This window comes from Aspergillus stella-maris (assembly GCF_047715825.1).
Source record: "Aspergillus stella-maris strain CBS 113639 unplaced genomic scaffold BDV14scaffold_79, whole genome shotgun sequence".
In the NCBI taxonomy this organism is placed as follows: Eukaryota; Fungi; Ascomycota; class Eurotiomycetes; order Eurotiales; family Aspergillaceae; genus Aspergillus; species Aspergillus stella-maris.
In genome coordinates, this window is record NW_027396873.1 from 129,616 (window position 1) to 150,365 (window position 20,750).

The window sequence follows — 20,750 nt, forward strand, 5'->3', positions numbered from 1 at the left end:
TAGTCCGTAGACTCCATACTCTGTATCTAGAGATATGCCTTGTGCACAGTATAGTAAGATTTGAACCTATTCTATTATAATTTTGTACCGCCTATGTACTTCTAATATATCATGATATCACCCACACTCACTCAAAACACTTGCACAGCTCACAGAGCATAGATGTCAAGAATCTCAGAGTAAAAATCTAGATCCAGTCCTCATCTATCCCGAAAGAAACAATGAAGTTGAGTCAAGACAAGCAAAAAACAGGTATCCAATCCCCCAGTCTAACCGAACCGAATGACACGGAAGATATAAGAGAGAAGTATATAATGAAAAGGAAACAACGCTCAATCGTAAGAATCATGCGAATATACAGAGAAGCAGAAGTGTATCGTGTCGGTTCGGCTTCATTGTGGTGATGAAATGGCGGGGGTAACGTATGGAGGGTGTCTGTCTCGGGACGGAGGGCGGAAGGCCTCAAGTGGGTTGGTGGGTGTGTTGGTAGGCGAGAAAACAAGAGACAGGGAAGATTTTACTCCTCTGCACCCATTTCCTCGGGGTTCACCCAGCCGCGCGCCATTTCAACTGCCTTTGACCATTGTTTGTACATCTTGGTGCTTTTATCCTTGTCGACGGCGGGTTGAAACGAGGTGCGGTTGGCTCGGTTCATGTTCTTGAGTTCGCTGAACTCCTTCCATATGTCGATCGCGAAACCAGCGGCGATGGCGGCACCGAGGGCGGTCGTTTCGTGCATAGCGGGTCGTTCGACAGGAATTTGGATGATATCTGCTTGGGTCTAAGGCAGAACAATTAGCACCCGTCTTGAAATGACGTCATCGGTACATATGGGCCCGAGAACTTACCTGCATGCAAATATCAGAGTTACTCATTCCTCCGTCGACGGCCAGTTCAGTGAGCTTGTGTCCACTGTCTCCTTCCATGGCGTCGAGAATAGCCTTGGTCTGGAAGCAGGCAGCCTCCATAGTGGCACGAGCGATGTGACCGCGCTGAGTGTGCTGTGTGATACCAACTGAACAAAAGTCAGTAATTATCGAGAGAGTAGAAGAAAAACAACTTACAAATAGTTCCCTTGGCGTCATCAATCCAGTAAGGAGCGAAGAGACCAGAGAAGGCCGTGACAAAGAAACATCCACCATTATCAGGTACCATGGCCGCCAAATCACTGACTTTCCGAGAGTCACGGAAGAAACCCATGTTGTTCATGAGGAAGGAAACACCACTTCCAGCGACAGCTACACTTCCTTCAAGCGCGTATACTGGCTTGCGATTCCGGCCCAGCTGGAAACCGACGGTACCAAGCAATCCGTGCTTTGAGATAACCGGCTTCTCACCGACGTTGTACAGAAGGAAACAGCCAGTACCGTAGGTGTTCTTTGCCGATCCGGGAGTGAAGGCGCAGTGACCGACCAACGCGGCAGACTGGTCACCAAGATCACTCGTGATCGGAACACCGTCTAGGGGACCCGACCTGACATATCCGAAACCTTCGGGGTCGGAGGATGGGATGATCTTGGGCAGACGGATCTTGTTAGGGTCGATTCCGAAAAAGTCCAACAATCGCTTGTCGTAGTCGAGTGTCTCGAGGTTCATGAACATGGTTCGGGAAGCGTTAGTGACGTCAGTGACGTGGTGCTTGCCCTCAATTCCACCGTTCAAGTTGTAGATGAGCCACGAGTCGACAGTACCGAAAGCAAGTCGCCCTTCTTCATATGCCTGTTTGACGTTCTCGTTGTTGCGAAGTAACCACACCAACGAGACAGACGAGGGGTATGTGGACAGCGGCAAACCGCAAATGCTGGCCAGGTCGTCGGCGCCCTTCTGACCCTTCAGTTCTCGAACAAGGGCCTTTGTTCGGGTATCTGGCCAAGCGATTGAAGGACACAATGGCTCACCCGTCTCCCAGTCCCAGCAAAGCGCTGTCTCACGTTGACTGGTAAGACCAATGGCTTCGATGTCTGATTTGGAGTGTCCGAGGGCGAGGAAAGTCTTCATCGCTTCCTCAATGCAGGTGTAGACGGAGTCTACCATCTCCCAGGGGTCCTGTTCATGCCACCTGAACGCGAACAATTACGTCAGCGAAGAAGACGGGCGGTGGTCAAATCGTGTACAACATACCCTGAGTATTCGTGGAGTTGGCGGTATTCCGCCTGGTACTTCGCGATTGGATTTCCCGTGCAGTCGAAGATAATGAATCGCGTACTCGTAGTACCCTGGTCAATGGCTCCAATGAAGCGGTCCTTCAGGTCGTCACCGCGACGTTCTTCATCCTGGAGCAAAGAACGGTGGCCGTCAACTGATTGACGGGCATGAATTTGAACTTCGTGATGTTTCTCTTCGTTTGCCTCAATCTCGGCGTCGAGATCAGACATGTCAAAGGGGTTTCTCCGCATCTTGGCTGGGTGATGTGTTGGTTGTGAGATTGTGATTGGAGGGTGGTAGAGAGGAAAGAAATAGTGACAAATTACGTCCCCAACTCGACAGTTACAGTAGAGCGGAGAGTATCAGGGGAGTGTGCAGGAGCAATTGAGCTACGGAGCGTAAGGAGTACAGGCCAAGTTTGTATGGAGGGGAGAGGAGGGGCAGAGAGAGACAGGAAGAGGATAGGTATGATGTGATGTGATGTGAGAGTAAAGAGGACAGGGAAACGACGAGAAGAAGAGACCCGAAGAGGGATGGTGACGTAGGCACAGCGCAGGGCCGAGGAAAGCGTGTGGAGAGCCCCAACCGGTTGTAGAAGAAGAACAGTCTCTGGGAACGGGGTCCGGGAAAAAAAAGTGGCAACAAGAAAACTGACAATGACAACAGCCTGGAGGGGAATTAGTTAAGTATTACTGTTCTTACTGAGCAACAACTGAGATCATCGAGAGAGAAAGGCTGAGAAAACCGGCTGGAGAGAGGGGCAGAGGGGGGAGAGCGACGCTTTAGTAGGGAAGACACAGTGGGCTCGCCCAGACAATCAGGGATCGCCTCCAGACTGCCATTTCCTTAGTGAGCCAAACACGTACCTGCTTGAACGTCTACCACTACTGCTCCTGCTAACTGCTCTTACTCTGACTGCTGGAATCCTCCATTCGGATAGCAATAATCAAGGCAGTTTATGACGGAAAGGTGGGGGCGTGGGGAAGGCCAGCGTGCGATCTCTCAGTTCTTATTTGCGCTTCAGTTCCAGGCTCTTCTTTTTCCTCTTTTTTTCTGATCAGACGACCACTCTGCGCTGCTCCTGCTGCCGCCGCTCCCCTGGCTTCATCAGTCCAAACAACTCCAGACTTGCGACGACTGAATGCTTGGGGCTATGAAGACTCCCCATTGCGGAAGGTTAGCCTTGCGTGCCCCAGACTCGCTCCCCGGCTGTCCTTCCGCTTTGCTTGCGCGTTGCAGTCTCGCCGAGTCTCGGCCCTTGCTCTGGCCTCACATGACTCTGCTTCCATAGTACACCTGGTTGCTCCTCGCTGCAGATTTGCAGAAGACTATCGCTAGCCAGCACTCATCGCCCACTAATAATTTGTCCTGATCCCCTTCCAGCCCTTCCAGAATGCCAGCGACCAGTCCTTGGGTTCTCGAGGCTCGAGATCCCGACCTCCCCGACGAAGTTTGAACCCCTGGCCCGGCGGCAGTAGCCCATGCCCACATCCACATCTCCCGGTCACCTGGTAGAGCTGTGGGCTGGACTATCGAACGGGGGCCCTGGGATCGTCTGTGCACCTGACAGTCTCTAATTTTCCCAAATGCCCCCTTCCAAACTTCCAGACTTTCTATTTCCAGCTCTTAGCATTTCTAACGATCTAGTCTAGAACTCTAGAACCCCCAGCCTCTCAGTCAGTCAGTACTCAGTAGTCTCCGTTCGGATCTTCTGGTCTTCTGATTCACGGAGAAATTCGATGCGATTTGACTCCTTGCGGCTTGCTTACATTGCTTGCTTCTTGCAATTCTTCCTCCACTCTCCAGACAAGCCCTTTGCGTTCTCGGCTTAGCTCTTGGCGCTTCCGCGAGTTATCCCGGATCCCCGGGAGTCTTGAATAGGTAGTGGGTGGTGAGTTGCAGTTGATGCATCAGACAGGATCACGGGACTGTACAATCTGCCGCTACTGTAGTACTCCCGCGTTTCGGAATTTGGGGTCGCTCTCTCCGGCTTCCGTTTCTGGATACCCAGGTACCCTTATCTCTGGAGATCTACATTCTCGGTAAATCGTAGGCCTATAGCGCTATTCATGCAGTTCATATGTATTCTTTATTCTAATACAGTGAAGACAGGAGAGGTCTGCTTTCCCTCCAGTCCACATGCTATGTAAGAGCTATGGAACGTTTCAATCCCTATCAGACAAACGAGATATAAGACAAGAAAAAGAAGTGTAAGATGAGAGTTCAATGGAAAAAGAAAAAGAAAAAGAAAAAGGAAATAAGACGCTCAAATCACTATTCCGATGACACTTGGGGCCCCGATGAGTTTTCCGGAGGAGACGAACTGAAATTCGTTGGCGAAACTTCCTGTAGGGCTTCGGGCAGCTTCAGAGGCGCATCCGCTGGCAAAGAAAGCTTGTCCAGCTTCTCTCCCTTCATGACCTTCTCCATTTCTTCCTTCGACAGCGTCTCGTACTCGATGAGCGCCTTTGTTATAAGCTCCAGCTCGTGTTTCTTTTCTGCCAGGAGTTTGCTGGCGCGTTGACGAGCTTCCTCAACAAGCCGCCGAACTTCAGCCTCAATCTCCTGCTTAGTCTCAGAAGACAGGCTGTCATAGTTGGTCACAAGATCGACATTTCCGAGTTTCTTCGAATAGCCGAAGCGCGTAACGAGGTTCATTGCAGTTGCCGTGGCGTTTTGGATATCCTGTGGATGGTTAGCTACTGAGTTCTAGCTGCGAAGCCCTCTAGGGACGGACTTACCCCTGTTATACCACTTGTGACACCCTCTTCACCGTAGATAAGCTCCTCGGCAGCCCTACCGCCCATGGCGACATCAATATCGCTCAGATATTGAGTGTAGGACTTGGAGACCTGGTCCATCTCCGGCAGACGTAGGGTCATTCCTAGAGACATTCCTCGGGGAACGATGGTGACCTTATACAAAGGCATGGAATACGGTGAGAAGTATGCAACAAGAGCATGCCCTGCCTCGTGATAGGCGGTCGCAAGTTTGTCCTTGTCCTGAACGACCCTACTGCGAGCCTCTGCACCCATCATAATTTTGTCCTTTGCGTAGTCAAAATCCTTTGGCGTAACCTTGGCTTGTTTATTCCTGCTGGCAAAGATTGCGGCTTGGTTGACCAAGTTTTCCAATTCGGCACCAGAGAAGCCAGGAGTTCCACGAGCAATGGTGGTGACATCCACATCGGTGGCGATCTGGATGTTCTTCATGTGGTGCTTCAAAATTGCCATGCGCCCACGGACATCGGGCAAATCAACCACCACCTTCCGGTCAAATCGACCAGGGCGGGTCAATGCCTTGTCAAGCAGTTCAGGGTAATTGGTAGCGCCAATAATAATAACACCAGTAGATTGCGAGAATCCATCAAGTTCGGTCAAGAGCTGGTTCAGGGTCTGTTTCACGTAAGCCGCATCTCTTTCGTTTCTCTTCGCGCCAATCGCATCGAGTTCGTCAATGAAGATAATGGCCGGTGATTTTCCTCGGGCCTGGGTGAATAGCTCGCGAACGCGCTTTGCACCGACACCAACATATACCTCGTCGAACTCAGAGCCAGACATGTAGAAGAAGGGAACTCCAGCTTCTCCTGCAACAGCACGAGCGAGTAGAGTCTTTCCGGTACCGGGAGGTCCAACGAGCAGCACGCCCTTTGGCAGCTTACCACCGAGCGAAGAAAACCGTTCAGGATTCAGCAAGAATTCAACGAGCTCTTGAAGCTCATCCTTTGCTTCATCACAACCATGGACATCGCTGAAACGGACGGTCTGGTGCTTAGCTTCAGCTTCATTGCTAGTTTTGCCCTTGATGTTCTTGAGAACGCCCGTGGTTTCGACAGCGATAGAGATGAAAATAACTGCAAGGTAGGCACAGAATGCGAAGGAAATGAAGAATCGAACCCAGCGGAAAATGGAACTTCCCAGAGACTCCTCAACAACTACGTATAGGGGTGCCTCTTTGGCGCCAGTGCCCGATTTCTTCGAGAGACCAATTGTTCCACCAACATTCTGAGTCGCGACAGCTTGTCCAACAGCCTGCAGCTTGTCACCGTGAAGTCCTTCAGTGGCGGTTGACGCCGGCGTTGCTGCTGCCCCACCGACACGTTCCAAGGCGTTCGAATAGATAGAGTCTGAGAATGCATTGCGCGTGAAGTGGCCGCTTCTATACCGTTCAATCACAATGGCCGGCATGTTTGCTCGAAGAAGGGCGGTGTAAAACGCATTTTGAGCGCTCGCGCTTTTAGGATTGTTGTTTGCTGTCTTTTCCCTCTGTGCTAGCATACCATGAGACGGCCCTCCAAACAAGAATCGCTGCTGCCCTAGACCGAGTGTAGCGAAAGGAGGTTTCTGAAGTGAACGATTCGGCGACGAGGCAAGTGTCGAGTGGGCCCTACGAGAGAAGGAAGGGAGCGACGAAGCCCATAGCGTGTTACCTAATAGCATCATGTCTGTCAGTTCGCGCTTTTTCTGCATCTCGAGGAAACGGTAGACTCTTACCGTGAGTCAAGGATCGAGGATGACGGGGCACATAAGGTGTGATGCCTGTCGTTGCGGAGTTGAGTCCAATGCGATTCGAGGGTGCGCTCAATGATTTAGACACCGACCATGAGTTCAGCGCCACGGCCAAAGAATTCTAGTAAGACGCAGAACATTAATCAAAAATCCTTTGAGTAGCGCTCACAAATGCAAAGAAAATGCCCTTACCGGCTTTAAAACTGGAAGCTGAAAGGCCATGTTCGGAGTAAGCGGCGCAGGGCCGCGGCTTCTCGAGCTGAAAGCCCCTCGGGATACAGATGTTCGAAATCGAGGTTTAGGTAAAGTAAGGATACAATTTAACGCCCAGATAATGTGGATGCCATCCCCGACTGGAGGTAGATGACAAGGTGAAAAAAGAGAACCTGTTGGATGATTGCTTCCAAGATGTCGGAGGCGGCGGCGGCGAAAGCCAATTGTTGGGGCTGCCATTGTGGCGTTGGTGCCTTCCCGTACAGAGTCTTCTCACGTGACTTCTCTTCGCTCCTTCAGCCTTTTGTAGGTCTTCTACTCACCCTCCAAGGTTGGAACTATATGCTCCTTCCTAGACTTGAAATATTCTTTTAAACGATTTGTTCCAATGGTGATGCTTTGAACTGTCAAGTACGGAGCTGCTCGGTTTTCTGACACATCGACCCTCAGAGCAACAGCAAAGTCATGGGCTTCATGTCTAATGACTTTGTTCAGGACTACTAGGCAGGCATCTTGGTGATCAATTATTCACTATCGGTTCTGGCACCTAGTAACAAATCACTGGCTTGTATTCGGGTATTGATAGCACGAAATAGGGGGTCGTGTGACTATCAGCCACAGCAGCTCAGGACAGCTCTGCGTTTGAACGAAAATATATATTTTCAAAGCGACGAAATATTAAGCAATTAGGAGCCCAGACTACCTTGGAAAGGCATGATGATGGCTGCCCTTACATGAGCATCAACATCACCATGTCCTCCAGGTCCATATTTCTAGTTGGCGCACCCACCTTTTCGACCCTACAATGGGAAGAAAATGGCTTGCTCAGCGAGCCTGTACCCCCATTCCAGGACCCAGGCATCCACCATGAGACGCCCCAGATGCTTCATGAGGATGATACCGTCAAATGGAGACTACTTCCCGGGTCAATAATCTCAGAGACGCCTCGCAGCAAATGCCCGGCTGGGATAGCCGCAAGAGCGCAGTTCTTGACGACCCATGACCTTGCAACATCCTTTGGCAGACAAGAACCCACTCGCGACGATACTGAAATATCGCAATTTTATGACCATTCCTTCACTGTCCACGAAACATCAGAAATATCTGCACAATACGCACCTTTGGGAGGTTCTACTTTGGACAGTAATCCGGGCACTGAAAGCACAGGCACCTCATTCGCAACCAACGAAGACGGGGAAGTCTCGACAGCTAGGCCACACATCCAAGGCGGCATCACGAACTTGCAAGATATACCCAACTCGGCATATCTGAATTCTATAGTACCGCAAACCATGACAGTGAACCTCATTGCTATAATAATCGCCGTCCGACCTCCTCGACGAATCGTGACGAGACAATGGAAGAGAGAACTAGATCTGGTCGAAGCTGTGGTAGGCGACGAGACGAGGACCGGGTTTGGGGTGACGTTTTGGCTGCCTCCTTTGGACGACAGGACAAGCACACGCAAATCCGGCAACGCAGCTGGCGACGAGCTTCGCAGGTCTCTGATGCAACTTCGGCCACGAGATATCGTTTTGTTACGCACGGTGGGACTCAGTTGTTTCCGGGAACGTGTATATGGGCAGAGTCTGCGGCAAGGGCTTACCAAGATCGACCTGCTGCACCGCCAGCAAATTGATGCAACTGACACAAGCGGAATATACCAACTGCGGGACATTCTAAACCACGCGGCCAAGAATGATGATCTGCCGCTGTTGAAGGTGCGCAAGGTACACGAGTGGATCAGACGATTTGTGCCGGTTTCAGCAGGCGGTAATAGTACCACTCCTGCTGGAAAGACAGTCACCTTGCCTCCTGATTCCCAGGATGCAACATATAATTAGAACAAGATTATCTGGCTCTGGGGTACGTACTCTGTATTCACAGGACAATTATGGCTCTGGGTTGGTGTAGATGTTACAGTTGCCCTAGGGAAGAATGTTCCATAATCTAAGATCCTCTTGCATGGTGTTTGGTTCTCTAAAACATACAGAGTAATCACTCGGTCATGTCTGTAACATTTTTTGCCGGAGCCCTTGATCTAAGACTATGCGAATGACCATCCTTTGTCCAGGGGTTGCATGACTTTCGAATGGACAAGGTCACGAGCTGTGGCTATACTCGGAGTACTCCGTAGTTGTACTCGGATCGGTGGCAGTACATAATGGGCAGTCACTGATCGCCCTGAGGCACTGGCTGTCCGTGGTGCCGGTAGAGTCAGCCCGCACCTTGCCACAGGTCATGGCGAAATGGCAACAGTTCATTGGCATCGTGAGAGTGAACTCTGCGAAATCCAGGGGTCAATTGAGCCCCACGAGCAGCAGGTGATCTGGAAACACTGCGCCTGATCTTGTACGGCCACAGGTACTGTAATATATTCAGCCAATAATGTCTGTGCACTGGCCCGTCCGCAAGCAGAAGTTACAGAGAAGTTACATTAGCATTACGGGTCCAAGTTTCTTCGACGGCTTCAAGCCTTGTAACGTGTTCTGACTTCTGAGTCTCCTGTCTTTTTATAGCGCCCTGGCCGTTCCATCTTCCCTGTCTTCTCTCTGGGTTTATACCTTGATTTCTTCTGCGGCCCATTTTCAAGCACCCCAGCATTCCCGAAGCGGTTCCATCCTCCAATTCCTCGAGCGGCCGTGCTTTCCTTCCCCATTGCTCTTCCCCGCCCGCATTGCAGCTCCGTGCCTGTTCCTCACTTCCTGAGACGAATACCCAGACTCTATACCCCCTACCGCAACAATGAAAGGTATACTTACATCGCCTGTCCCCAAGATGCGAAAACTCGTCTCTGACCGTCGTCACAGCTCTTATTCTCGTCGGTGGCTTCGGTACCCGCCTGCGCCCTCTTGTGAGTACACTCCCTTTCCGATGATCTCCACGTTCAATACTTCGGACTCAAATACCAGAATTCCGCTGACAATTCTTCTTTCGATAGACCCTCACACTCCCCAAGCCCCTGGTGGAGTTTGGTAACCGGCCTATGATTCTGCACCAAGTCGAAAGCCTAGCTGCCGCTGGTGTGACCGATATTGTCCTCGCTGTCAACTACCGCCCAGATGTGATGGTATCTGCTCTCAAAAAGGTATATAACTCCCAATGCGATACTTGATTACGTGCGAATACTTACATTGTGGTGATTGAATAGTACGAAGAGCAATACAACGTCAAGATCGAGTTCTCCGTCGAGACCGAACCCCTCGGCACCGCCGGTCCCCTGAAACTTGCAGAAGACATTCTCGGCAAAGATGACTCTCCATTCTTTGTCCTGAACTCCGACGTCATTTGCGACTACCCATTCCAAGAACTTGCAGACTTCCACAAGCGCCACGGCGATGAAGGAACCATTGTTGTCACAAAGGTGGACGAGCCCTCGAAGTACGGTGTCGTCGTCCACAAGCCCAACCACCCTTCGCGCATTGACCGATTCGTTGAGAAGCCCGTCGAGTTCGTTGGCAACCGCATCAACGCCGGTATGTACATTCTGAACCCGAGTGTTCTCAAGCGCATCGAACTGCGCCCCACCTCTATTGAACAAGAGACATTCCCCGCCATTGTCCGGGACGGTCAACTCCATTCATTCGATCTAGAGGGATTCTGGATGGACGTCGGTCAGCCCAAGGATTTCCTTACCGGCACCTGTCTCTACCTCACTTCTCTCACAAAGCGCAACTCGAAGCTGCTCGCCCCCAGCTCGGAGCCCTACGTGTACGGTGGAAACGTTATGGTCGATCCCTCGGCGAAGATTGGAAAGAACTGCCGCATCGGCCCTAACGTCGTCATTGGTCCCAACGTTGTGATCGGTGATGGTGTCCGTTTGCAACGCTGTGTCTTGATGGAGAACAGCAAGGCCAAGGACCACTGCTGGATCAAGTCGACCATTGTCGGATGGAACAGCTCCGTCGGTCGATGGGCCCGTCTCGAAAACGTGACTGTCCTCGGTGATGATGTGACGATTGCCGACGAGGTCTATGTTAACGGAGGCTCAATTCTGCCGCACAAGAGTATCAAGCAGAACGTTGATGGTGAGTAAACTCGCAGTGCAACAGATCTTTCATTAGTACTGACATCTTATTCAGTTCCTGCTATTATCATGTAAACGCCCTTTTCCGACCTCTCTTTACCCCTTCGTTCTCCTTCCCGCTCGCCCTCCAAAACACCCAATTGCATAGAACCGGAGTCGATTTGCGCCTTTACCACCGCCGCTTCCAAGCATACTACACCCACAACAACCCTCTCTCGCCCGGCGCTTGCATTCCGATAAAGACACACCTTGATGGTGAAACCGATTCTACTTGAAACCGAGCTCTTAAATTTACAGCCTTAGTAATCGATTTCTTGATCATATCATCTTTGGACTTCGACTTTCACATCATACCACATCACACCCTTATAAACATGTTCTCCGATTCCATTGGTACCCCCTGTTTTCTGAAGTCGCGGTTTATATTTATCATACACACTACATACATAATTTGTTTCTCCCCTTGTTTGTTTGCCTGCCCCATGTTTTGTCTCTCATGGAGCAATTGAGCCGGAGCTGTGGAAACATCTCGGATGTGTTCTTGTTAGTCTCCACGAATTTGGTTTCAATGTACCCAATGAGCTGAGGCATGATGCGGAACCCTACCCTACCATACCTGACTCCTTTAATGATGTACGTGGATGAGGAATGTAAATATGGAAGTTAATTTACTAGTAAGAGACGGAGATTGAAGTGTCTGAAAGAAAGTGAGGGAAGAGAAGAGAAAATGAGATTAAAACGCGACCTCTTGTGCTCGATGCGTCGCTATTAAGTATTAGTAGGCAGTAACTACCTGCTGCTGGCAGAAGAGTACTGGTAGCTCTTATATGCCCGTACTGTACATTATCCCCCTTTCCTTCCTTTTCCTTTTCCTTCCCTAGCATTTATTATAATCTATAAGTGCCATAAACAGTGTAAATCGACAAGTCAAAACAGCAAAAGAAAGAAGACCATGAAGGACCAAGACGGAAGGCACAAACCCCCAAAAAAGACCAGACGAGTTCCGGCCTAAAAGCTCATCTTCAGCGTCAAGGCCAATAAATGGAAGACTCCCCTTGAGGGACTGGGCTGGGCTGCTCAGAGCTCAATGCCCATGCTCAAATGCCCAATCACCCAACAAGCCCAACCTCCCTCTCCTCAGCATCCAATATCCCCTCCCACTCACCCCTCAATTCCTCCATCCGTTTCCAACACTCCCTCCCAACCTCCTCAAACCCCTCTCTCGCATCAGCCGTCAAATCAACAGCCCCCCTCTTCCTCCTTCTCGCCTTATCATCACTTAACACCGCAGGTCCCACAACACCACCAAACCCCCACCCATCGATCTCCGTGGACGCCGGAAAGGTTTTTCCCGATCTAGTCGACGAAGAGCCCCATTTCACCTTTCCGCCGCCGAGGTGCTTGTAGCGGGATTCTGAAGCGTCGAGGTCGGATTGCGGTGTTAGTGCGAGCCAGACGGGGGCGCAGGCGCCCAGGTATGTGGAGAGTGTGTGCCAGGGGGAACCGAGCATTCGGGCGAGCCAGGTTGCTGCTAGCATGCAGTAGATTAGGATTGTGGGGAGGGGGACGATGGAGCTGGAGCAGATTCCTGGGTGGGAGAGGTATGTTTTTGGGGCGGTTGTGGTTGGGTTGGTTTCGGAGGTGGAAGTGGAGGTGAAGCTCTTCACCCAGGGCGCTGTGCTCGGCAAGTCCGACGTAAGTGCTAGCACGTCCGTAAGAGCCTTTGAAGACTCGTAGGGTGCTTCAGTCCGTAGACCCTGGATGTCATCTACATCGAATGCCTTGACAGTGGCCTCGATACTAGAGACCCAGATCACGCGGCCTGATGCATACTCATCACCATCCCCGTCGGAAGAGCCAGCCTTATGCAAGAGCGGCATGACGTTATGCGCAAGCATATAATGCCCAAAGACATTCGCGCAAAAGACAGTCCCCATCTGCGGCTCCTTATCCTTGACAGAACTCGTCTGATACTCCGTTATCTGGCCCGCCGGCGCAATCTTAAACGTCGGCCAGGTCACCGCATGCACAAGATCCGTCAGGACGGACCAAATGGCCAATGGCCAATTGAGGCCCGTCCACCCGCCAATCCCAGCATTGAGTATAACAGCGTCGAGCTTGGGAAAGTTCTTGTTTAGTCGGCGCGACAGCGCGCGAACAGAGAAGAGGTCGCAGAGATCGGCATTCTCAGGAACGAATGTTACTCTTGAAGCGGCGGCGGCGGCGGCGGGATCGCGGACGGAAGAGGACGAGGAGCGGAGGTGCGACTGTAGACTGCGGAGCGTGTCGCTGCCTTTTCTTGTACTCCTTGTCGTGAAGATGACAGTTAAGGTCTTCTTGTCGTTCTGGCGCGAGGCCAGGAATTCATCAGCCAGGCGGCAACATATTGAGAATCCTAGCCCGCTGGAGAGATGGAAACAGGGGGTAAACAGTTAGGGAATGGTGAACCGCGAATGGCAGGATTGAGCGCAGAGAGATAACGTGAGAGATTACTTACCTGTTTGCGCCAGTGACTAGCACGATTTTGCGGCCTTCGACTTCAGCGACCCCGCTCTTGGACATGGTGTTTTTTTTGGAGTTCTTGACTTAAAAGGCATCATCCTAAGATCTCACAAAGAAACTAACGCGGTGGTTGAACGTGATTGGCGCAGAGCGGATAACGTAAGCGGAATTGCCTAAGGCCAATGTTTACATGTGATCTCTAGTCTACATTGCAAGCAATGCAGCCATCGCATCCTTCTTTGCCGGCACTATCATTACACTAACCATTCAGAGACGATTCAACTTCCTAGTTGGTCTGCTTGTTCTTTTGTCTGCGACCAAGATCGAGCCTAGTGGGTTCCGCGTCCTCATAGGGCCATTCGTACCCCAGAGGCATGCTAAAACCTAGTGCATCCTTCCGAGTCAGAACTCCAGAACAGCCACCATCGTGACGACAACCATCCCACGTCATTTGGCATGTTTTGTTTTTGAGCCTGATGTCAGGCCTGCACTTAAAAAGCAGGAGATCAAGGTAGTCGTAAATCGCACTAGTCGATCCCCCCACACTGGGATATCTGGGGTAAGATATAGACCGGGATGAGGCCATAGGAAGGATGCAATCAGGAGGGGAAGCCTGTCGATTGCCTCGTATTCGAGCTGTCTAGACTCCAAACCGACCAGGCCCCAATTACCAGGGTGAATAAGCGACGCGACTCGACTCCGCGGACCTCGTTTTGCGAGGTCCGACGAGGCGAAGGCATAATAGATTAATCGCTCGATGGATCTCTGACTGCTGGGTCACCGGATGTTTGTTGGGCTCGGTTGCCTGGGTCAAGCAGCTGCCATCGCCTAGCTATGGCGCCATAGATGAGGGATATCTTAGAGGGTGGGTTTCTGATTAGTTGGGCGATGTGATAGCAAACGGGATGTGGCTCGGATCCGGATGTCCCATGAATCTAGGGCGGAGGCGTCCAGGGGTTCTATTGGTCATGCCAAAGACGACTGATTGCTAACGACCCCTGTCTGTTAGATGGCGCATCTCCATGTGGTCCTGCATACGGACCAGCAAGGGCAAGCCAAGTGACGCGACAGGGATAGGTTTGGTGTCTCCGCACACCTCTGCGCCGGGAAGAGACCGGAAGCGTGCTGGTTAGCTATCTATAGCTTCAAGGATCACAATAATATTGTAAATCCTGTAGCAATGCAACCGTGACTTGATGGAACAAGTGTAAACTACGGCGTAGCAAGCACTCTGAAAAGGAAAGGCCGAGTATTGTAAGCTGGTAATAAACTGTTTTAACTGAATCCGAGAATCCGTGTTGGCATCAGTAGTTGTAAGAATGTCTCGAGGCGAAACAGAGCCATGATTCCTGGCAAGAAACAGGATGGTAATTTGGCTTCCTCCGCGTGGTCCGTGAGGGAGACGACGTGGGTACGCGATCCACAGCGGACCGACCCTTAACTACTCATGGCCTTAGTCGGAGGATATTTGAGTTTCTACACTCACTTTGGATATCATCAGCACACCGAATTTTTGAAGGATGAGAATACCGTCCCTTCGTTGGGCAAATTCCATGGAAGGAAGACGTGGATCTAGAATGAGACCCAGACCAGCGCACCATACGAAGGAGTCCAGAGAATTCTGGCAACGTTCCGTGGCTGGTTCAAGTTCTAGCAGTGACCAAGAAGTGATTGATACCGGGAGGACTTGTCAGAGCCAACGGCTCGGTGATGGGTCAGAAATAGGGATATCGAGCGCCACAGAGTGATAGGGCGGTTTGCTCTTTCCCATTGCCGGCGCCCATCGCTGAGAATAGATCATGGCGAGCGTGGCATGATGGTTGATGCTTCTTATTTTGGTAGATAGTAACCCATGCCTGGGCGATGATGCATGCAAGGGGTCGCATTGTGTACTGCGGGCTGGCTGGGGAGAGCCCGGAGAAGGATTCTCTTTGTTGACTTGACCACGCGGTGGATTTGATCATTCAAATGTAGCTCTGATTGAAGCTATCTTCATCTCGCAATGGCACAAAGTGTTGGCACACCGACAATTGCGTGCTATTACGGGTACGCGATTCCACCTTTAGCGGATCGATACGAGCGCTTTTACGGCCGTGGCCAAGTGGATAGGAATAAGATAGAATGTCGACTCTGGGTAGCGGGCTCGGCATCCACAACCCAACATTTGTGTCTAGCGCCATGGAGACAAATAGTCGATTGGCTTCCCTGTTTGGCATCAAGGATGCCCTTGCTAGCTGACGGGGCGGTTCCGACTCTCAATCCTTCAGATGCAGACGCCATGGAGTGGCGCATCGGCTGAACTGAACGGCCCCCACTTGGTTACTCTATTTCCAACTTACCAAGCCTTGATGGCGAGTCCGGTAAATATCAAAATGAGGTCTAGCCTAATTGGCGACCTGGGTCGCCATGAGATGCGCGTTTGTTATGTTGGGCAAGATTTGGCGTTGTCAACAGTGCCTGACTTGCGGGTTTCTTTCGTCCAATCGCCCCCATGGAGGATCGGCAATAGACTCACGGGGATAGTCCGGATTGACCGCTGGGATTGGTGTAAGATAAACGATAACCGCTCGATTAGGTCCGAAGCGAACCAAACAAGGCTGCTGCGAGTCATCTAGTAAGACCTAATGACACCGGGGCTCCGGAGACCGGAAGACGAAGAAAAAACAGTAATGCTTTCCGGGGCTTGCCGTGGAGGAGACACTATTACTCCAGTCTCCAGATGATTAACTCGCAGCGACTCTCACTCGACGGATAGCGACTCCGGAATCCATCATTCCACCCGCGAAGCTGAGACAAGAATGACCCCAAGAATGTTTGGGCGGGATGGACGATGTGGGGTACAGTATAGTATGGAGAAGCCAATAATGGCTTCAGTCTCAGCATGCGCTTTTGAAGAGGATGTACTCGGTGTCAGAGACGGTCTCGAGTCTTTGGATTCGTTATTGTCATTCAGCTGAGGTGATCACGGTGGCCGTATGATTATTGAACTTGTTCAAAGTTCGAAAGCAGATAGCAGGTAGTTAGTCCGGTCGAGTCACTCACCTCGGCTACCATGTTTACCGCTTCCTGGATATTCCAAGTCCAAGTCACCATCACTAGCCCGAATGACTCCATGACTAGCGGTTGACGGCGGTTGAGGAAGGCGGTTCCATCATCAGCCCAGCCGAGCGCAGAAAATGTCCTCATTCAACTAGCGGATTACGATGATCGTGGCTTCCTGATAGTGATAGTGATAGTGCAATTGCCAACTGCAAGGCAATCAGCAAGACGGCTGAGAATTCCCGACATGAAACCGCATAGTGCATAAGAGAGCAGAAGGATTCCCGGTACGCGTGCCCAGCGTCACTGCAGTCAGCCCCGGCGCCAGAGAATAGTGGAAGCGGCATTTGAAGTGTCAGAGAGAAATTGGATACGAAGTTTAAGTTGGCGCATGATACCTTGTGGATTGTGATGATAAAATGAAAAGGCCAATGACCAGGTTGCTGGGTTCATCACGGTTGAAAAGAGCTGAATCAGAGTTGTTGTTTAAGGTTGGTTAGCTGCTGAGGTCAGATCACATAATCAATTATCTACAAAGTATACTTGATTGAGTCCATAAAGCTTCTTCCTCCAGAAGCTCAAATCATCAGATGAGCCTCGGACTTGGTACACGCCCAAATACCGCTGATTACATCGTTGCCGTCTAAAATAGATAATCCCTCAAATTTGCCTGATGCGGCGTTTGCCCAGGTCCAGATCCCGCAAGCCTTAAGCATTAGCTCCTCGACCAGCAACATGTGGCGTCAGTTGTGCGATATCGACGGACTCAACCAACATCTCCAATGCCTTTCTATTGGTTCGTTGATTTCTGTCAATTGAAAACCTTCGAATAGATGCGTATGCGTTGCGGGATAAGCAGTGTATGTAGGACAGAGAATATAGCCTATTTCTCTTGGGCTTGGTAATTGGTACTGTTTTCGGTGGTGGCGTTAGACTACGCTCAAGGTGGTCGATAGTCCGCCTCTTCCTTCTACCCTGATCACAATCACTCCAAGTCATTGAGAAAGATCCGTTGACGACCCGATAAAACAAAGTTGATTACAAAGCCGGTATACTCTGTTGTTGCAGGTCTGCGGGGGGCACGGGGAAGCTGGAGGCTGTTTGAATTCAAGCTAAAATCCTCGTCACTGATCATCGCTGGCCCGTGAGCCCCTTTGGAGCCTTCCACACCTTCCATGTGGCAATGATGCTGACGAACCTTGTGCCGGTGGCTTCTGCACCCTGGGCATTCTGGACGTTGGACGGTTGGAGAGCCGAATGACTCGTAAGAGAGTGGATAAACAGAGTTTCCCTTTCCTTGTTTTTGCCGCGCCTGTACGCCTTGTTTTGTGTCTGCTGATATTGTTTTTTTTTTCTTCTTGAGCCTCCGTAAGCCCAGTGCAGCGGTGAGGAAGACCAAAGGCGTGACACAAAAATCATCGCAGCTCAAGAGACGAGCAATAATAGAGCACATTGCTAGCTCGGCGATCGAGCCTGAAGAGGAAGACAGGCGAAAAAAAAAAAATTTGATGTGCTCGGCGATGATCGAACCCTTCTGTTGTCTTGTCTGAGTCTCCCATTCGCATGTCGGCAATTTTCTTCATACCGATCCCATGCGGAGATCTCCACATACACTCAATACCTAGGTAGTGACTTAGACTACTCTACTCTGTACGGAGTAGAGCGAGGAGATTTTCTTCATCACGTCCGAGCACACTGGATCTTGCGTCCTGCAGCCACAAACCAGATCGAGCGATTGTGATCAGTCTTCGCATGGCTGAGAGATGATCATTGCTTGGTCGGTCTTCTGGACTTCACGCATCTCGAGAAATTGAGGCCGTGATCGTGGCCCCTCAGACTCAGAATTCGGAATATCCGTCCTTATTGCCGAGCGAGCTTGAATGATCGATCCAACGCTCCAGATCCAAGAAAGCGAGGATGTTGTCGTAAACTCGCAATCGAACCATGGCTGTGGATGGCTGGCGGCTATACCCGCTGTCCCACAGACTCCATCAATGTCCAATAGATAATGGGATCAAATACACCGAAGCTCGATAAGTCTTCTGTACTCTGTAGAAACATCCATTTGGCGGCAGTAAGCCCAGTAGCGGCCGGAGGTTACGGTGAGCTTGCTGATCATCGATAAGAGTGCGGCTTTTATCTTCATCCACTGCCAAGGATATTGAGATCGACGACCAGCATCCTTGGGCTAAGACGCTGAGGAAGAAGAGCTTCTGGGATGTTGAGAACCTGTGACTTGAGTCGGTCTGGCAATGATACTTCTGAAAAAAAGAAGCGCAATGAATTTACGATGATATCTGTGAGTGAGCGGTGCGAAGATTGTGTGGTCAATGTACTCATGACTTGGACGTGGTCGATGATCAGCCTGAGCTTATTCCACTTTCTAAAGACCCAGCGGATTACGGCAGTCTTATCAATGCGCTTAGCCGAGTGATGGAGGATAAGGAAGGTCCAATCTTGCGTCGCCATCAGAATGAGAATCTCCGACTATAACCCGTAGCGGCGTCGATGACAGATGAGATTCGAAACACGGCCACGTGGGGATTAATTGTCTGACATGGCGCTGACGGCCTGGGCCTGGTCTCTCCTTCTCGGCTGTCAAATCAGAGGCAAACGACGGAGGTCTGTCTTCCATTCACATCTCGGAGTCCACTTGCAAATATCGCAAATATCCCATCCAAACCAGCCCAAGCGATCAGCCCGATACAGGCCGATTGCCACGTTAATGGTTCTGATGTTTCGGCGGGATGTTCGGCAGCCTCAGTTGAAACTTGCTAGGAGATTTTAATCAATTGTCAGTCTGGTATGGCCACATTGATAACCAAGAATAGACGACCGGAAGGATCGACCGTGACGGCTTCGGCGTAGCACAGCTTCTCTCACTCTACCTCGTCGACTCGGAGAGGCTGCGTTTCAGTCATCGCGGTAGACGAAGGATACGGTGATAGTTCAATCGAGCGACAATGAGCGATCGTCCAGGCTCTGGACCACTGAGGCCCGGAGACCCCTGTTATTTCGAGACATTAAGTTCCTGGCCTATAAGGGGAAGGGGAGGTCTGGATGGCAAGGAGGAGTCATCTGTAGGACCCTGAGTTCTGAGCTAAAGGGCCAAGATCAACATCGACCGCAAAGAGATCCAGACGGGGTTGGGTTGGACTCTGTTGTACCTTCCCGACATGGCCAAATGGGAGGCGAATCTGTTTGACACTCTGAGCGCGCCGGGCTTTGAGGCTGCATTCCAGAAGGTTTGCGCAGGCCGAATCCTCACCAGGCTGTTTGCTGCCGTGCGAGTACCCTGTCTTAGTCCGAGGAGATGGAAACCTTTTCCCTCCTTTCTTTTGGCTTTCATTATGATTATTTGTTCCATTGTGTGGGTTGTGGAGTTGCTCCCTTTGTCTGGTACCATCGCGGTGGGTAGCTACCAGCCTACCACTAGCCTAGCTACAGAGTACAGAGACAGGATGCTCCTGTCATGGAACTCTAAATTCCCACCGCGCGTTGCAACTGTCAGTCTAGCAACTATAGCAAACTGTCTAGAACGGAAGGTCGGCGCGTAATTTTGGCCTAGCAGAAACGAAGCTGGAACGGATTGACAGGCAGGCCGGGAGGCTGCTGCCAGAAAGCAATTCCAACCAACCCTGCGGTGACCTTCTGGTCCTACAGCAGTGAGCACCAGCAGAGGCTAAACTGTCCCCGGATTAGAGAGAAGAGTCCGGCCTCCAGCCTCGGGATCAAGGGCCTTTGATTGGCAGTGCAGGGCAGGCACTGCAGGAGGTGGGGTTTGTGTGTCGGAGTGAGTGGTGGACGGCGGTACCTCGCCCAGTCTGCGCAAGACAGTCGCAAGTGCTAGACTCACTTGGGATGCTTCTCGCTTTGGTGTGGTACAGCTCGGCCTCTCCCTTAGTCTTTCCGTCTACCCCGGGCACGTCCCACTGCAATCCCAGCCCAGCTGTCAGTTTGAGAGATAGCGTTATTTACGGAGGTGTGCACCAAAAGTCTTCGCCGCGCTAGTAATGGCGCTAGTGAAAGAATGTATCGGACCATAGCGATGCTTGTAAATTACTATGGCCACCAATGTTACGGACCATTCTTAACTTAATGCTTTACTTCTGCTTGATAAATCAACTAAATAAGGAAAATGAAGCTATTCAGAGACCTCGGGTGGCCACTAAGCAAGATCTTCGCGCGTGGAGAGCTGACCTTTCAGCCGCTTGCCCTTCCAACTTCGCGTATCTCGGTCCTCGCGGCCTTCCTTGTATTCATTACCCCCTTCATTTCGAATAACTTCCTGTATATGTCTCATAAGCCTTTCAATC

The 20,750-nt window shown here is 51.0% G+C and overlaps 8 protein-coding genes across 8 annotated transcripts; 2 read left to right on the plus strand and 6 right to left on the minus strand.

The window, feature by feature from the left end:
• Positions 1-38: 38 nt before the first annotated feature.
• BDV14DRAFT_182681 (glycerol kinase) lies at positions 39-3,126 on the minus strand. Its single transcript, XM_073770260.1, has 4 exons — positions 2,122-3,126; positions 1,065-2,059; positions 849-1,015; positions 39-781 (listed from the first exon to the last, which is right to left on the minus strand). Exons 1-4 carry the CDS (start codon positions 2,394-2,396, stop codon positions 518-520), a joined length of 1,701 nt encoding a protein of 566 aa, XP_073623459.1. The 5' UTR covers positions 2,397-3,126; the 3' UTR covers positions 39-517.
• Positions 3,127-3,335: 209 nt separating this feature from the next.
• Positions 3,336-3,984, minus strand: BDV14DRAFT_182684 (uncharacterized protein). Its single transcript, XM_073770261.1, has one exon. The coding sequence runs from the start codon at positions 3,640-3,642 to the stop codon at positions 3,415-3,417; it is 228 nt and encodes a 75-aa protein (XP_073623460.1). The 5' UTR covers positions 3,643-3,984; the 3' UTR covers positions 3,336-3,414.
• Positions 3,985-4,205: 221 nt separating this feature from the next.
• On the minus strand, positions 4,206-7,044 carry BDV14DRAFT_182685 (i-AAA protease YME1). The gene is made up of 4 exons (XM_073770262.1): positions 6,846-7,044; positions 6,639-6,774; positions 4,887-6,574; positions 4,206-4,830 (listed from the first exon to the last, which is right to left on the minus strand). Exons 1-4 carry the CDS (start codon positions 6,873-6,875, stop codon positions 4,420-4,422), a joined length of 2,265 nt encoding a protein of 754 aa, XP_073623461.1. The 5' UTR covers positions 6,876-7,044; the 3' UTR covers positions 4,206-4,419.
• A 574-nt stretch (positions 7,045-7,618) lies between these two features.
• On the plus strand, positions 7,619-8,710 carry BDV14DRAFT_204701 (uncharacterized protein; the record flags this gene model as incomplete). Its single annotated transcript, XM_073774572.1, has 1 exon — positions 7,619-8,710. One exon carries the CDS (start codon positions 7,619-7,621, stop codon positions 8,708-8,710), a length of 1,092 nt encoding a protein of 363 aa, XP_073623462.1.
• A 451-nt stretch (positions 8,711-9,161) lies between these two features.
• Positions 9,162-11,266, plus strand: BDV14DRAFT_142219 (mannose-1-phosphate guanyltransferase). The gene is made up of 5 exons (XM_073766363.1): positions 9,162-9,618; positions 9,677-9,720; positions 9,808-9,954; positions 10,018-10,894; positions 10,949-11,266. Exons 1-5 carry the CDS (start codon positions 9,612-9,614, stop codon positions 10,966-10,968), a joined length of 1,095 nt encoding a protein of 364 aa, XP_073623463.1. The 5' UTR covers positions 9,162-9,611; the 3' UTR covers positions 10,969-11,266.
• Positions 11,267-11,889: 623 nt separating this feature from the next.
• On the minus strand, positions 11,890-13,488 carry BDV14DRAFT_142242 (3-keto-steroid reductase). Its single transcript, XM_073766364.1, has 2 exons — positions 13,391-13,488; positions 11,890-13,296 (listed from the first exon to the last, which is right to left on the minus strand). The coding sequence occupies exons 1-2, from the start codon at positions 13,453-13,455 to the stop codon at positions 12,003-12,005; spliced, it is 1,359 nt and encodes a 452-aa protein (XP_073623464.1). The 5' UTR covers positions 13,456-13,488; the 3' UTR covers positions 11,890-12,002.
• A 3,228-nt stretch (positions 13,489-16,716) lies between these two features.
• BDV14DRAFT_182700 (uncharacterized protein) lies at positions 16,717-18,890 on the minus strand. The gene has a single exon (XM_073770263.1). The coding sequence runs from the start codon at positions 17,885-17,887 to the stop codon at positions 17,420-17,422; it is 468 nt and encodes a 155-aa protein (XP_073623465.1). The 5' UTR covers positions 17,888-18,890; the 3' UTR covers positions 16,717-17,419.
• Positions 18,891-18,917: 27 nt separating this feature from the next.
• Positions 18,918-19,834, minus strand: BDV14DRAFT_182701 (uncharacterized protein). Its single transcript, XM_073770264.1, has one exon. It carries the CDS (start codon positions 19,799-19,801, stop codon positions 19,535-19,537), a length of 267 nt encoding a protein of 88 aa, XP_073623466.1. The 5' UTR covers positions 19,802-19,834; the 3' UTR covers positions 18,918-19,534.
• Positions 19,835-20,750: the final 916 nt, after the last annotated feature.

Excerpts from the sequence above, each read along its gene's own strand:
- BDV14DRAFT_182681 (XM_073770260.1), bottom strand. The coding sequence starts at position 2,396 with ATGCGGAGAAACCCCTTTGACATGTCTGATCTCGACGCCGAGATTGAG. Across the intron at positions 2,060-2,121 it reads CAACTCCACGAATACTCAGG|GTGGCATGAACAGGACCCCT; the intron begins GTATGTTGTACA and ends GTTCGCGTTCAG. Across the intron at positions 782-848 it reads ACTCTGATATTTGCATGCAG|ACCCAAGCAGATATCATCCA; the intron begins GTAAGTTCTCGG and ends GTTCTGCCTTAG.
- BDV14DRAFT_182684 (XM_073770261.1), bottom strand. The coding sequence starts at position 3,642 with ATGTGGATGTGGGCATGGGCTACTGCCGCCGGGCCAGGGGTTCAAACT.
- BDV14DRAFT_182685 (XM_073770262.1), bottom strand. The coding sequence starts at position 6,875 with ATGGCCTTTCAGCTTCCAGTTTTAAAGCCG. Across the intron at positions 6,575-6,638 it reads TCCTCGATCCTTGACTCACG|GTAACACGCTATGGGCTTCG; the intron begins GTAAGAGTCTAC and ends TGATGCTATTAG. Across the intron at positions 4,831-4,886 it reads TCACAAGTGGTATAACAGGG|GATATCCAAAACGCCACGGC; the intron begins GTAAGTCCGTCC and ends AACCATCCACAG.
- BDV14DRAFT_142219 (XM_073766363.1), top strand. Across the intron at positions 9,721-9,807 it reads GTACCCGCCTGCGCCCTCTT|ACCCTCACACTCCCCAAGCC; the intron begins GTGAGTACACTC and ends TTCTTTCGATAG. Across the intron at positions 10,895-10,948 it reads TATCAAGCAGAACGTTGATG|TTCCTGCTATTATCATGTAA; the intron begins GTGAGTAAACTC and ends CATCTTATTCAG.
- BDV14DRAFT_142242 (XM_073766364.1), bottom strand. The coding sequence starts at position 13,455 with ATGTCCAAGAGCGGGGTCGCTGAAGTCGAAGGCCGCAAAATCGTGCTA. Across the intron at positions 13,297-13,390 it reads CTAGTCACTGGCGCAAACAG|CGGGCTAGGATTCTCAATAT; the intron begins GTAAGTAATCTC and ends CCATCTCTCCAG.
- BDV14DRAFT_182700 (XM_073770263.1), bottom strand. The coding sequence starts at position 17,887 with ATGTGCTCTATTATTGCTCGTCTCTTGAGCTGCGATGATTTTTGTGTC.
- BDV14DRAFT_182701 (XM_073770264.1), bottom strand. The coding sequence starts at position 19,801 with ATGGAACAAATAATCATAATGAAAGCCAAAAGAAAGGAGGGAAAAGGT.